General features: G+C 43.3%; 1 protein-coding gene across 2 annotated transcripts in view; it reads right to left on the bottom strand.

Moving 5' to 3' along the window:
* ARID3B (AT-rich interaction domain 3B) overlaps window positions 1-13435 on the bottom strand; it is a 58042-nt gene that overhangs the window by 24368 nt on the left and 20239 nt on the right. For both annotated transcript variants that reach the window (XM_054532899.2, XM_009250020.4), the window contains exons 3-4: window positions 847-918; window positions 578-650 (exon numbers count right to left, since the gene is read on the bottom strand). In XM_054532899.2, coding sequence (XP_054388874.1) covers window positions 578-650; window positions 847-918 — 145 coding nt within the window. The remainder of the gene's footprint in view (window positions 1-577; window positions 651-846; window positions 919-13435) is intronic.

The raw sequence follows: 13435 nt of genomic DNA, 5'->3' as shown, positions 1-13435 counted from the left end.
GGGCAACAGAGCGAGACTTCATCTCAAAAAAAAGGCAGATGCCTATGTACCTGACTGTTAAACTGCAGGAATGTTCTAACCAAGCCAGCAAATACAAACATCGAAAGCCAATGGGTAAGAAGAAAGTGTTGGCCTTTCCTTTCCATGGATCATTTCAGACCCTTCCAAAATATCCTGAGGGGCCTCTATTCTTTCACTTACCTTTCTCCATGAGACTAGATACGCCAACAAGAAGCCCCACACGCTAGATTAAGTGAAGTCCAGGGTAGCTTTAAGGCTTAAAAAAGGCATATTTGAATTTGAAGTGACTCCAGAGACCAGTTAATTGGAAGAAGAGACACAAAATCAGGCAGGGCCAAACGTGGACAATCATTCCATCTACTTTGTGCCAATGCCTTCTCTGTCCTCTTCAATCTGGCTATTGGTTAATTGGCTAAATCCAGAACCAGCTGGCAGTAAATGCCTCTTGTCCTCCTAGATGAGGATTAGTGGGCCAGGATGTCTAACAGTGACTAGCACACAGTAGACACTCTATCAGTATTCCCTGAATTGGAATGATGAGTAGATGCACACTCACCCCTCTTCTGCATAAAGACGAAGAGGTCATCCAGGAACTCTTTCCTTTCAGGATCACCGTCCAGTTCATACAGCTGCAATCCCAATCCCCCAAGAAAAACACAATGAAAAATTCCATCTTGCTGAAGTCTTATACCAGATATACTATGACCATCTGAATCACTACAAATGCAACTCACTGGCTACTTTGGTCCTTATTTCTCGGCAATCAGCTGTAACAAGCCACCGCAGAACTGCCCCTGTCTATATCACAAAGGAAGTATTACAGACCTTGGCAAAATCTCGAGAGATCTCTCTTCCCCGGCCTCCATCTGCATCATCACTCCAGGCCAAACCACCATTCTAAAAGGGAACAAAACACAAAGTTGAGAGGGGCAAAGGAAGAGAAAGAGTTAGGACAGAGGGCAAGGCAATCATTTAGGGCAAAGATGAAGATGCTTAGCAACTGTGCTATCCTCACTCATGCTATAAAAGACAACTCAGAAGACTAATTCTGCCACCCTTACAGAGACATCTTTTTTTTTTGCTTTCAATTTCGTTCCAAAATAAAGAGGGAATTGGGTGGAAGAATCATCTTCACTTGTTGGAGAAGGGTGGGTGTCGTGGGTGTCATTTATACTTGATAATCCTGGAAGAGGAGGACACAAAGGCCCATGTTGCTTAGAAGGGGCTCATTCCCGGCTGATCCCCAGAAGCCATCACTCTGAGATGCACCACTTTCCTGCAGACTGGGAAGACACCTCGCCTGGTTTCCTGTACAACACTCTAAGTGATAAGGGTCAAAGCGAGCAGGACATACATCCTGAAGTTGGTCTCTTAGCCAAGCCTCACCATTCAAAACCCTAAGCCGCATGGCAAGAACTCATGGTGATACGAGGGCCACCATGGCTTGAGATTGTTCCCAAGGTACAGACTCTGTGCCACTAGGGCGAGAGTTCATTTTTATTAGAGAAACAATGAAAATCTAAACCCAACTTAATTGATTGGGTTGAAGCAACACCATTCAACTAAATAGGAAGGGATAGCAAATACTCTTTAAACTTGCTTCCTATCTTTATTCAGTCCAGTAACTTTTTTTTTTTTTTTTTTTCTGAGATGGAGTTTCACTCGTTGCCCAAGCTGGAATGCAATGGTACAATCTCGGCTCACTGCAACCTCTGCCTCCCGAGTTCAAGCACTTCTCCTGCCTCAACCTCCTGAGTAGCTGGGATTACAGGTGCGCGCGACCACGCCCGGCTAATTTTTGTTTTGTATTTTTAGTAGAGATGGGGTTTCACCATGCTGGCCAGGCTGGTCTCGAACTCCTGACCTCAGGTGATCCGCCCACCTCGGCCTCCCAAAGTGCTGGGATTACAGGCGTGAGCCACTGCGCCCAGCCAAGTCCAGTAACTCTTATTCCTCCAATCAGTTATCTCTTCAGTGGGAAGCCTTCCCTTCAACCACGGCTACACTAAGTACTCTAAAAGCAATCTCTGTTCACTTCTAGCTTAGATTTTAACATATTACTTGGGAAGTATCTGTCATCCTCACCATATGGTAAGCTCCTTGAGAGCAAAGTGTCTTGTTTATCTTTGTCATCAGGCACATAGCACATTGCCGGGCACACCAATTAAGCACCTCTTCAAAAAACATACACATACCTTACAGGGGGTCAAAAAGTCTTTGTGCTAGTGAGGGTATGAACTCTCACATTGTAACTCTGTTGTTGTCCCAGTGGCCTGGACACACTGAACCTGTCATATTCATTTCTCCCATAGGACCATAGGCGCATGCGCACCATGCCACCCAGCTGGCTGGGGTGTGTATGTGGTGAGGAAAGGACATGTGGGCCTGGGGAGCAGTGGTTTCTTGGGAGAACATTCTTTGGACTACTCAGGAATCTTCTTCTAAAACCATGTCAACGAAATAAAAGCTTGGTTGAATTCCATTCTCTTCCACCTCCCCCTTTAATAAAGCTTGTCTGAAAGCAGAAGGCATTATGCAGTTATATTTTGGGGCCAACTTTGCTTCCCCTATTCACAGTGGGCTCTGAGATGAAGACCCACTTTCTGATAGCAGCAATCTGGCACACAGTGACATAAGTATAACTAAGAAGTGACACTCTGTCAGTTAAAATGAAACAGACTACATCAAATTGTTTCCCTGCTTATCTAGTAAAAGATGTGTGTATGGAAGTGCTTGGTAAATGCTATCTGACCGTGCACTCATCATCTCCCAAGGCAGACATTGTTGGATCCCTTCCTACAGCACCTTCAGCTCAGGGGAGCCAATAGCCAAGTGGGAGGAACATTGTTTAAAAAGAAAAAAAAGCTAAAGCTCATCCCACATTGTAATTACAGTCACCAGAAATCTGGTGTCATCTGGTGGCAACTAGCACAATGAATAATCAAGATGAATTATGCCTGTCAGGTCAGCAAAACCAGACAGAGTTACATTCCCCCTTTCAAAGGATGCAGTAGGTTGCCCTAATGCCCAGTGATTTTGTTTGAGCCAGTAATTCCTGCTGGAAAGTCAATTATCCCAGGAACCCCTATCGGTTGAAAGACATTTAATGGGGGATCATTGCCGCTTCTGTTATGTCAGCTGTTTACTGCGGCAGCTCAATTCCCAACTCTCTGGCCAGAGCTCTGAAGCTGATCTCGTTTACAGAAGGGTTCTTTCTCTATCAGTCACCAAAAGAGACGAAAACACCATTTTTTTTTTTTTGTGCTAATTATAGTAACTTCCAAGCACTCTGAATCCTCACTCAAAAACTATTTAACACTCAGTTGGGTGGAAAGGGTGGAATCCACAACCTAGAAAGTCAGACAGGGCTTTCCACAGAAGGACAGCAGTGTGAAAACAAGCACGCTAGTGTGACCACTATGTGACTATGTGTGAAAATAAACACCCAAGTGTGAGCGCTTGGCTCCACACATGGAGAATGCCTTGGCAGGATGGGGGCTGGGGCTGGTAGGGTCCTCTTGGCTTCTCCAGCTTTGTCCAACCTGCAAGAGAATCCGAGCAGTCGGATGGTAAGGCCTTGCACAGAGCCCACTAAGTGTGACCCACTTAGCTTAAAATGCCTCCAGCTTGGTCACCACAGAGGTCAGGAAGACTTGCCAGAGCAGGAAAGAAATGAGACACCGAACTCTTTGAGTAATCCCACTGTTGGACCCATTCCACAGATACGAACTGTCAGTTACTCTATTTAAAGAAAATGTGGGGAAAATAGTTGCCCAGAGAGGAGGTATTTTCTTTTGTCCAGCTCCAAGGCAAGGATGGTCAATTCAGCTGGGGCTGATGTAAAAATGTCCAACGTGCATTCCATTCTTTGTCTTAAGGCAGTTAAACTTTGGTCCCGCTTCACAGGATTTTCTGGCTGAGGTGAGAGTAATTCCTGAGCCCTGCCTGCCTTTTGCAGTCTAGCAGAGCCTCCTGCCTCTGCCCACCAGGCAGATTCAACACCTTTCTCCTCTGGGCTCTATCACCTGTGTTCAGCTACTCCTCTGGGTATCTCCAGCCCTGAGCACATAGAAAGCACTGACCAGCTGGGCATGGTGGCTCTTGCCTGTAATTCCAGCACTTTAAGACCAACCTGGGCAATATAGGAAGACTCCCTCTTTCTTTCTTTCTTTTTTTTTTTTTTGAGACAGAGTCTTGCTCTATCGCGTAGGCTGGAGTGCAATGGCATGATCTCAGGTCACTGCGACCTCTGCCTCTTAGGTTCAGGCGATTCTCCTGCATCAGCCTCCTGAGTAGCTGGAACTATAGGTACATGCCAGTACGCCCAGCTAATTTTTGTATTTTTGGTAGAGATGGGGTTTTGCCATGTTGGCCAGGCTGGTCAGGGAGACTCCATCTCTACCAAAAAAAAAAATATAATAATAATAATAAAGAAGAGGGAGCACCGATACATCTGCTAAAAGACAGAGATGGGCTCCCCTGTGGGACCTCCAACCCCACAGCTCCTCGGTCTTCCCCTCCCCCTTTCATTGGGTGGGTTACAGGCTTAACCAGTTATTTTCTTGGTTCTTAACTCTGATCAACTGCTGTAAAACATGGCTCACTTATGCAATTCAAGTTTGTGTGCAGTAGGTTTCTTGGCCTATCAATAGGGTATGGGTGTGACTACTAGAAAATTATCAGCCCAGAAATAATTTTTTCTCGGATGCTGACTGTGGCTGACTGAGACTGTAATGGTGGAAGAAAGCAGGGAATAGCAGAGGCAGATGGAGTGTGGGGAAAACAAACCCAAAAAGAGACAGCTCAACATTTTAGGGATCAAAAGAGGTTGATGAGGAAAGCATTTCAGTTGAAAGGTTGCTGCATGCAAGTTTAACCTGCCCAGGGAACAGGCTTTGTTACACCATCAGCAGCAGGCAGCAGTATTATATAGCCCAGAAATGTGTGTGGGAAGTCAACAGTAGCCAGAGTGGCCACTTATTGCCATTTACAGCCTTCTCAGCCTCTCCTACTTGAGAACTGTCTTTTAACATCTTTGATCTCTCCAGGAGCTCACAGGAAACTGATAGTTTGCTCCCAAATACACACCCAAGACTAACTTTGGCTACTATACCTACATTCAGCTAATTTTCCCCAGGAAAAGAAGGTTGGGGGAAAGAGAAAAGGTAGCAGGAAGCTAGTGTTTGTGTGCCTTCTGCATACCAAGGATTGTACCAGGAGTCTTACAAGCATTTTCTCACTTAATTCTATAATGTAGAAGTGGTTATTTTAGAAATGGGAAAACAATGGCTCAAAGAGCTCAAATAACCTGCTCAGGGTCTCAGAGCTTCTTAGTGACAGTGCCAGGATGTAAACCTAGGTCTGTCTGGCTCTCACTGTTACACCATACTGACTTGTAGTTTGAAAGAATAACACTAAGTGTTCTGGGTAAGGAGATCAGGAAGGGAGAAAGGAAGAAAAAGAAGTGAGAATAAAATCCTCTGTCCAGAGATGCCTGAAATGCCCATGTCACGGCACCAGGCAGCTCCTATCAATGGGAGATTCTTTTATTCCTTGCTTTATCTCATGGCTTCACCTGGGCACTTTAGCCAAACGAAAAGCAGCCCTCACACAATGCTTGCCCAGGAGAGTTATCTGGCGGTACTGAAATAAGAATTGCTAACTTTTTACCCCTCCCTCCAAAATAGACCATTCCAGTAGAATGGGCCCATCTTCCCCCAGAAGACAGAGGATCAGGGGAGAGGGAGAAAAAGAGAAGAGGGCTACACCTCTGAATGGACCAGAGGAAGATGGCAGCTTACACTGTGACATGCACACACAGGCCTTCAAAAATGATGAATCAAGGTCTAATCTGACTGCTACTCAAAATTAGAATAGTGCTTCTCCAGCATCTCAACCCTGGAACCCATTTCAACTGCACACAGGGGAAATAAACAGACTCACTATCTTTGAAAATCTAAAGGTAGTGAGTGAAGAGAAACTAGGCTTTTTCTTCCTTTCTTTCTAAAGCCCCAGAGGGCACAACTAGTGTGACAGGCAGAAGTTACCCTGAGGAAGATTTCAGGTCTACAGAAGGACTTTTTAAAACAATTAGAACTGCCTGGTAATGGAGTGAGCTTCCCAGGAGGTGGGCAACTTCCTGTCTCTGGATGACTATCTGTATGGCATGTCATGGCATGGAATCCAACATGAGACAGGGTGGACGAGATGGTCTCTAGGGGTCCTTTTTGTCCTGAGAAACAAAGACCTGATGACAAGTTTATTCAACACAGATTTCCTGAGAATCTACCCCAGGTAGGGCATTGTGCAAGCTGCTGAGAATACTACTAAAAAAAAAAAATAGTTTCCACCACTGGGAATCTTACCATGAAGTTGGAAAAACAAACTGAACACATATAGCATATAATAGTGAGACAACAAATAGGAAAACCCAAGGTACTCAGGAGGTAGAAGAAAAGGCTGGGTGGCTTAGAGGTGGAGGTTAAGCTGGCCTTGAAGAATGGGTTGAACGGAGATTTGCAGTCTAAATGAGCATGGAGTGGGGGATAAACAAGGCATGTTTTGACAGGGAGGATATAAGGACAGAAAGTCTGAATAGTTAAAGTTGAAAGGGGCTGTGAGATGCCTTGAATACCAGAAGGAAATTTAAACTCTGAACTGTGAACAGTGGGGAGGCAGTGGATGTTTTCTGGACAGGAAAGCACATGATTAAATCAATGTTTCAGACTGCTTTAGTGGCCCATTTTTGTTAGAAAAAAAAAATAACAGAAACATACAAATGTACATAGACACCTAATCAGATTGGAATTGGGGGATTTTCACTTTTCCTTTTTTTTTTCCATTATATTCATTCATGTACAAACATTTGATCACCTAGAATTTACCAGTTATGGTAAAAGGTTCTGAAGGAAAAAGAACAAGACAGATGATCACCTCATGGAGCTTACTGTCTAATGGAGAGAGAGAGACAAACAATTACAAAATGCAATTTTGCTCATTTTTTTATTTTAAAAATTATATTATTTTCTAGATTAATCTGAACCATTTGTCACGACTTAGCATTTGCTTTCCACCCTACAATGAAGATTTGGAACCAGGCTGCACTGAAATCATAGAGAATTTCTCATAGAACTGATACCTTCACAAAATTTTTTTAGTCTCTCTTTTTTTTTTTTTTTTTTTTTTGAGAGACAGAGTCTCGCTCTGTCACCCGGGCTGGAGTGCAGAGGTGTAATCTGGGCTCACTACAACCTCCGCCTCCCTGGTTTAAGTGATTCTGGTGCCTCAGCTTCCTGAGTAGCTGGGATTACAGGCACGCGCCACCATGCCCAGCTAATTTTTGTATTTTTTTTAGTAGAGACGGGGTTTCACCATGTTGGCCAGGCTGCTCTCAAACTCCTGACCTCAGGTGATCTGCCCGTCTCAGCCTCCCCAAGCGCTGGGATTACAGGTGTAAGCCACTGCGCCTGGCCTATTTAGTCTTTCAATTACAAGTAAGAGAGTAGTATGATTTTTCATTTAATCAAAAACATTTTTAATGCCCCTCAGTAATGACTTGTAATGCTGACAGATTTTATAAATGGTATTGAAAATTTGAGAGGGAAAGCCTGCACTGAGGGTAGGTAGCTGTGCAGTAGCCCAAGCTGAGAATGTGGGACTGGGGGAGACGGAGAGTAGCAGAATCAGGGAGAAATCAGTGCCATAAATGGAGAATCAACTGGATCTGGATTGAGGGGATGAAAGAGAAAGAGAAGGATTAATCTGAATTCTTACAGTGAGAAAGGTATGTTCTGATGCAAACAGAGGCTGGACAGGGGATCAAGCAGGAAGCCTTTAAGCACTAATGAAAACAGACCACTGCCTAGGGAGGTGGGGTGACAATACCAATCTCACAGCCCTGGAAGAAGCCAGGTTATGGCACCTGGCAGCAGGAGAAGCCAAAGGCTTACTGCCAATCTTCCAGTGAGAAGAAAGAGGTAGATTTAACAAACGTCTCCTGATCCAAGAAGGCTACCTTGGGCCTTTTCTTTTTACTGGGATTTAAAAAAAACAAAAACAAAAAAACCAAAAAAAAAACACAACAGACCATGCCTCTAAGATCTTAGGAGCCAGCCCTGCATTCCTTAGAGCTGCACTTCCCCAGAGACAGAAGCGCCTGACTTTAAAAGCAATTAAGTATCTAGGCTATTTTAGGATTACTCCTTGACCACCTGGAATATCTTATTAAAGCACAGCTCAGATGTCCAAAGCAATTTTAGTTCCCATACCTCATTCCTCCCCAAGGCAAGGGTTAATCCTTCCTTGGGGTTTAAAGCCCAGGGGCTGAGCTAACAAGTCTTCACTTGGGTTCCTGATATTTTGGAACCTCTCAGAAACTGCCCTGTCCTTAAATTGCCATTGTGCATACTGACAACTTTTATAGAGATTCTTGGGAGTTCTCTGAAGACACGGAACAGGGTGTGGTGGCTCACACCTGTAATCCCAGCACTTTAGGAGGCTGAGGCGGAAGGACTGCTTAAGCCCAGGAGTTTGAGACCAGCCTAGGAAACATATGGAGACTCCAGCTCTACAAAATTAAAAAAATAAAAAAATTAGCTGGGCATGGTGGCATATGCCTATAGTCCCAGCTACTTGGGAGGATGAGGTGGGAGGAGCACTTGAGCCTGGGAGGCTGAGGTTGCAGTGAGATACAATTGTACCACTACACTCCAGCCTGGGCAACAGGGCAAGACCCTATTTCAAAAAAATAAAAAATAATAATTAATTAAAAAAAAAGACAGAACAGTAATGTGTCTATTCTCTATAAATCAAATAGATTATGAATCCCAAGGTCAAGGATTTAAGCAAATTCCTAGGACCTGAACCTCAAAGTAATCATTAGAAAATCATTAGATTTCAGGCCGGGCATGGTGGCTCATGCCTGTAATCCTAGCACTTTGGGAGGCTGAGGCAGGTGGATCACTTGAGCCCAGGAGTTTGAGACCAGCCTGGCAACATGGTGAAACCCCATCTCTACCAAAAAATCAAAAAATTAGCTGGGCGTGGTGGCATGTGCCTGTAGTCCAAGCTACTTGGGAGGCTGAGATAGGAGGATTGCTTGAGCCTGAAAGATGGAGGCTGCAATGAGTCATGATTGAACCACTGCATTCCAGCCCAGGTGACAGAGTGAGACCCTGTCTCAAAAAGAAAAAGAAAAAGAAAATCATTAGACTTCAAAGGGGCTGATCCCAAGCTCATGGATGCCAACTAACTGCTCCAAAATACAAAATGTAACTAAAGCATTTGGGCTGACTGTGGCTGTTGTTGTTTTTAATAAGCAACAAATAAACTATCTTATCACTGGCCAGATCCATGGCTCTGCAGGCATTACGTATACCACATTTGTGACTACTGCTGGCCTGATTAATGATGTAATGTTAAAAATCCAATTCTCAGATCTTGGTATGAAGAAAAGAAAAAACACTCTTTGCCCTCATACCAGTTTTAACTGATTTCAGGAGGTAATGAGACATGCACAAGGCATAATGGGCAGGATTACAGGAGAATCCTAAGGCGGGGGGAGCCCCAGGAAGTAAAACAGATACTGTTATAAGCAACACTGTTGGACTACAAAACCCTCTTGATAAGATCAGGATTAGTGCTCTTAACTAAATCGCTCAGGCCTTGGAAACACTAGAGTTATAATTATCAGATGCACACCTTCCGCTGTCAGGTAACTTTAGCAGGAACCAGAAAGAGCCTTCCCACCTCTTGCTAGCAGCGGAGATCAATTCAAACTCAGTGGCTTGGAAAAGAGCTAAATGACACTTCTCTGATTAAGCTGTAGAAAGGGGGCAGAGTAGGGGAGGAAGAGAGGGCAGCGGTCCCACCTTTCCACTAGGTACAGAATCACTCCATGCAATGATCAAGAAGACTTCCCAGAAATAGGTGTTCCTACAAAAGGAGGCAGAAAAACTAAAATGCATTGTTGGTGATGAGGACACCCTGATACCACGGTATGAACTGGCCCAGCCAAGTCCAAGTCTGAGAGACACAGAGGTAAGTCCTAGCTCCTTTTCTCTGCAGAATCTGACTTGGCAGCACTACGGCTTACTCCAACCCTTGAGCTACCACCTGAACTTCCACAATGGTTGCTGACATCTATTCACACCACAGAGGCTCCACTCAGAGTTGCACAAAGTCAGAGCTGGAGAGCCCAGCACAAGAACACTTCATTGGACCCACAGGTGACAGAAAGGAAACAGACCTAAGAGGTCAGGAAACTTGCCCAAAAGTTTCATAAAACTTTTTTTTCCCCCCAAACAACACATTTTAAATGTACAGGAAGAACAACATTTTTAAAAATTGCTATCATAAGTTACTTTATAAAGTTAAAAAATCCCTCCTTTATTTTCAAATTTGGGATTCCACAAGTTTGGGTGTTCTCAGGCAGAACACAGTCACAGTTTGTGTTTAGAAGTCAGCTCCATTCACAGATTTCTCAGAGCTTCTCCTAAGGCTTCCTCCAGGTCCACATCCCCATCCTGGGGTGCTACTATGGTATACACATTCCTTCTCTGATGACAACTGTCCCTATGCCACCTGCCACCTCTACCAGGCTGAGGCTCTCTCACACGGGGATAGTGACTGACTCCTCTGTGAGGCTGATGCATCAAGCACAGGGCCTGACAGGTGGTTGAGGCTCAAATGAAAGTTGATACCTGAAGAACAAGCCAACGGGAATAAACTTAGGAGACTCAGCACAAGCTAAGTGAAGAATCTGGGGGGAAAATCAGAACACACTTAAAAGAAGGCGGGCTGCTAGTTCTAAACGACAACTCTAGAAAAGGGGTCTAGAAGGCAATGTAAGTCATTTCCTAAAGATAGCAGGTAAATTTTAAGGCCCAAGAGCTAAACATAAGAATTTGTATTTTTAAAAAAGGGGCCCACGATTCATATGTAAAATTAGCAAAGCTTCAAAAAATAATTTTCAATGACAACAAGGGTTGGTACAATGGGATCTCCCATATTCCCATACAGGAAATATAAAATAGCATGACCTTTCTGGAAAGTCACTTGCCTTAAAACGCCTATCACAATAAAAACAGCAGCAGCAACAACTAATAATTGAGTACAGATGCTCCTCAACTTATGATGGGGACCAGGTGAGGTAGCTCGTGCCTGTAATCCCAGCACTTTGGGAGGCTGTGGTGAGAGGAATGGTTGAGACTGGGAGTTCCAGGCTGCAGTGAGCAGCAATCACACCACTGCACTCCCCGCTGGGAGACAGTGAGACCCTGTCTCAAAAAAACAAAAAAATACTTATGATGGCATTAACAACCCAATATACTCACTAGAAGTTGAAAATATTGGGCCGGGCATGGTGGCTCATGTCTGTAATCCCAGCACTTTGGGAGGCCGAGGTGGGCGGATCACCTGAGGACAGGAGTTCAAGACTAGCCTGGTCAACATGGTGAAACCCCATCTCTACTAAAAATACAAAATTAGCTGGGTGTGGTGGCGGATGCCTGTAATCCCAGCTACTTGGGAGGTGGAGGCAGGAGAATTGCTTGAACCTGGGAGGTGGAGGTTGCAGTGAGCCAAGATCGTGCTATTGCACTCCAGCCTGGGTGACAGAGCGAGACTTCATCTCAAAAAAAAAAAAAAAAAAAAAAAAAAAGAAAGCAAAGAAAAGAAAATACCGTTGTCGGAAACACATTTAATACTAGCCTACTAAACATCATAGCTTAACCTAGCCTGCTTTTTTTTTTTTTTTTTTAAAGACAGAGTCTTGCTCTGTCGCCAGGGCTGGAGTGCAACCTAGCCTACCTTAAACGTGCTCAGAACACATATATTAGCCTACAATTAGGCAAAATCATTTAATACAAAGCCTATTTTATAATAACGTGTTGAGTATCTTGTAATTTACTGAATACTACAAAAAAAGAGGAAAAACAGAATAGTTATATGGGTACTTGAAGTAGTTTCTACTGGGTGTGTATGGCTTTTGTACCACCAAAAGGTTGAAAAATAGTGAGTTGAACCATCTTAAGTCAGGGACTATCTGTGCTAACTACCTGCCAGGCACTATTCCAGCATTTTATATGTATTGACATTTAATCCTCAGCACAGTGCTCTGAAGTGGGTACTATTACTATCCCTACTCTTCAGATGAGAAAACCAAGGCACAAGGAAGTCCAGTGACTTGGTTACAAAGTGACCAGATGGTAGAGTTGGGAATCAACTGCAGGCAGGGCAGCTTTAAGTCCCTGCTTATAACTGCCTCACTTTCTTAGTCTCCTCCTGATCTTGTAATTCTGGTCTATGACTCTATCCTAAGGAAATAACTAGAAATACAGTATAATTTTATTTGTAAGAGTAAAAAATTTAAAGCAGTCTAAATGTCTGACATTAAGGGAATGGGCAACACATGAAGGTGCTATCCATGTGATAAAACATTATGCAGCCATCAAAAATAGCAATACTCTTTAAACACACTTGATTCCTATTCATTCTATTCATCCTTCTCACTCATTCTAGATGTAGTAAAGAGCTATGATTAAAAATACAACCATAAAGTATTAAGAACAGAGAAGAATATTTTTTGTAATCTTAGGGAAAGGCCTTCTCAAGTACGACAGAAACCATAAAGAGAAAAATCAATAAATTTAGCTACATCAAAATTTTAAACCCTTACTTGATTAAAGAACCACACATCAAGTTGAAAGACAAACTACAGGCTGGGCACGGTGGGTCACACCTATAATCCCAGCACTTTGGGAGGCTGAAGCACAAGGATTGCTTGAGCCCAGGAGTTTCATAAACATATGAAAAGGCAGCAAAAATAAAAGGACTGATAATAACCAACGTTGACAAGGGTTTGGGAAAATATATTACTGGTAGCAAAGTGGAGTAATATCTTTGAGGGTGATTTAACAGTATATATTGAAAAGCTAATATATACATAGACACCTAATCAACATCTATAATAATCTATCTCACCACAGAAATACATATACCAGGGCATAGGGTTACACACACTACACACACATACACAAGTACATTCACACTCACATGTTCTGTGACTGCACACTTCAGTCAGTAAATACACAGAAACAGTCCTAGAAGCTGATTCATTCCTACTTGTGAGGTGTAAGGACACAGGACAGGCAACAGGACACCATGGTATTTTTTTAACTACGAATTTTTACTCTGTATTTTTCTATATTGTTTTAATTTCATAAGCACCTATTCATACCACTTATGTGATTTTAAATAAATAATTATAGAAACACGAAAAACAGGTCTTCATGAACACTCATGGAGGACTGCCAGAACACTGAGTACAAAAGCAAGTGGTAGAACAATATGTAGAACAGACAAAATATACCTGTGAAAAGAAAAAGCTCCAAAAAGGTGTAGACCAAACTGTTAA

The sequence above is a fragment of the Pongo abelii genome, chromosome 16 (assembly GCF_028885655.2).
Source record: "Pongo abelii isolate AG06213 chromosome 16, NHGRI_mPonAbe1-v2.0_pri, whole genome shotgun sequence".
Lineage (NCBI taxonomy): Eukaryota > Metazoa > Chordata > Mammalia > Primates > Hominidae > Pongo > Pongo abelii.
This window is presented reverse-complemented; position numbering and strand designations above follow the sequence as displayed.